General features: G+C 36.9%; 1 protein-coding gene across 1 annotated transcript in view; it reads left to right on the top strand.

Annotated features, from left to right (window-relative positions):
- Positions 1-1,946, top strand: part of LOC101864085 (orexin receptor type 2) — a 96,224-nt gene that overhangs the window by 85,862 nt on the left and 8,416 nt on the right. Inside the window, exon 5 of the mRNA XM_005106157.3 lies at positions 726-847. Within this exon, the coding sequence (XP_005106214.1) occupies positions 726-847 (122 nt within the window). The remainder of the gene's footprint in view (positions 1-725; positions 848-1,946) is intronic.

The following is a 1,946-nucleotide window of genomic DNA, read 5'->3' on the forward strand; positions in this document are numbered from 1 at the left end:
GCGAAATATGTCCTGACCCCGTAGGTCTTTATTTTGACAGAAGCTGATGACTCTGCATGTTCATTAAAATAAGCTTGTAGATTATGCCGGGTACAGGACACCAAATAATTGTTTATTGAGCCTCAAGGGAAATGCTGGGTGGTAAGCCCCACCATAATAATATACCAGAAAATCAACCACAAACAAGGATTCAGTTTTACCACATAAAAGCACTCAATACATTTATGCTAAATTATAAACAAACAGCGATGCACACAATTTACACAAACAACGAGGTATAATACACAAACAATATTGCATAATACACAAACAATGTAGCATAATACACAAACAATGTAGCATAATACACAAACAATGTAGCATAATACACAAACAATATTGCATAATACACAAACAATATTGCTTAATACACAAACAATGTAGCATAATACACAAACAATGTAGCATAATACACAAACAATGTAGCATAATACACAAACAATATTGCATAATACACAAACAATGTAGCACAATACACAAACAATATTGCATAATACACAAACAATGTAGCATAATACACAAACAATGTAGCACAATACACAAACAATGTTGCAGAGTACAACAATCTACAATGCACAAACAACACTGCTCATTATGCAAACAAGACGTACAAAATGTGCACAAACAACGAAGCACAACTGTAGTTAAGCAGCTTTTCACCTGCTCTGTTCTCAATCTCTCCCCAGATACTTTGAAGCTGTGGACTACGGAACAGACATGCATGCCCCGATTGTCCAGTCCCTGGTCAGTCACTGGCTACCTTACTTCAACTCAGCGTTAAACCCTGTCATATACAACTTCATGAGTGGTAAGTTCGGAACAATTAAAGAGAAGTTGTCTGAGTCATCTTTTGAAATATTCAAAAATAAAGAGCACCCCCACCCCCACCCCCCACTCCAGGGTTACAGAAAGACTTACCAGTTTCAGGAAAAAAGATTATTGCTGCTGTTGGTTTTGTTACAGGTTACATCGCTACCCTAGAATAACAAAGTTCTATTTGCTCAGTACCCAGTTTTTTAAGTTTTTTATTAAGGGTTAAATTTTAAAAGTTTCATAGCACGGTCAAGCACCTTAGAATTTCTAAATAACTGCTCCAAATAGTTAAACGATTTCGATAGAGCAGAAAGAACATTAATTTGATTGCTGACCTCGTGGTCTTATTAACTCAAAAGGCCAAAACTTTCAGGTAGATCTTTGTAATTCTAAGGTAGCAGTGTGTGCAATAGTATTACTGTTTTATTTGTATTGCTCAAACCTGCTATGGTATTTCAGTGACAAATAGATCATCATAATAATTAAATTCATTTTAGACAATCCCAACTCTTTAAACTCTTCTGTTTCAGCACAATCTCCTTCACCTTGTTGGCTCTTTAATAATCAAGTGGTGGGTATAGACAGAAGGGCAGCAAATACGTGGAAAGAGGTGGAGAGGGAAGAAGGGGGGGAGGGGGAGAGAGAGAGAGAGGGAGAGAGAGAGAGATAAAGAGAGAGAGAGAGAGAGAGAGAGAGACGTGTTGATAGCTAAAACATTGTGGACCATGGCTTTCTTATATGCACTCTAGCCATATTTCAAAGGTACAACCTTTTTGGATGTGTGACAAATGTGTGACAGCAGAATGTTTCAAGCAACAAAATTGGTATTATTTGACAAATTGCCTGTAAATGAATTAAAACAAAGATGTTCCTTAAAGACAGACCTCTATGAAAATAGAATACTACTACATAACAAGAAAGTTGGGGGTTTTTTTGGCCATGGAGTTTTATAAACATGTGAATGATTACAGATTGAAAGACTCATTTTGGTCTGTTTGTTGAAACAGATGGGGATCCATTGTTTGTCAAGACCTAAATTATAATCTATCGCACTCCGCGAGAAATATACGCGTGGGCAGGGGGTAGTCTTGGGA

The sequence above is a fragment of the Aplysia californica genome, unplaced genomic scaffold (assembly GCF_000002075.1).
Source record: "Aplysia californica isolate F4 #8 unplaced genomic scaffold, AplCal3.0 scaffold00517, whole genome shotgun sequence".
Classification (NCBI taxonomy): Eukaryota; Metazoa; Mollusca; class Gastropoda; order Aplysiida; family Aplysiidae; genus Aplysia; species Aplysia californica.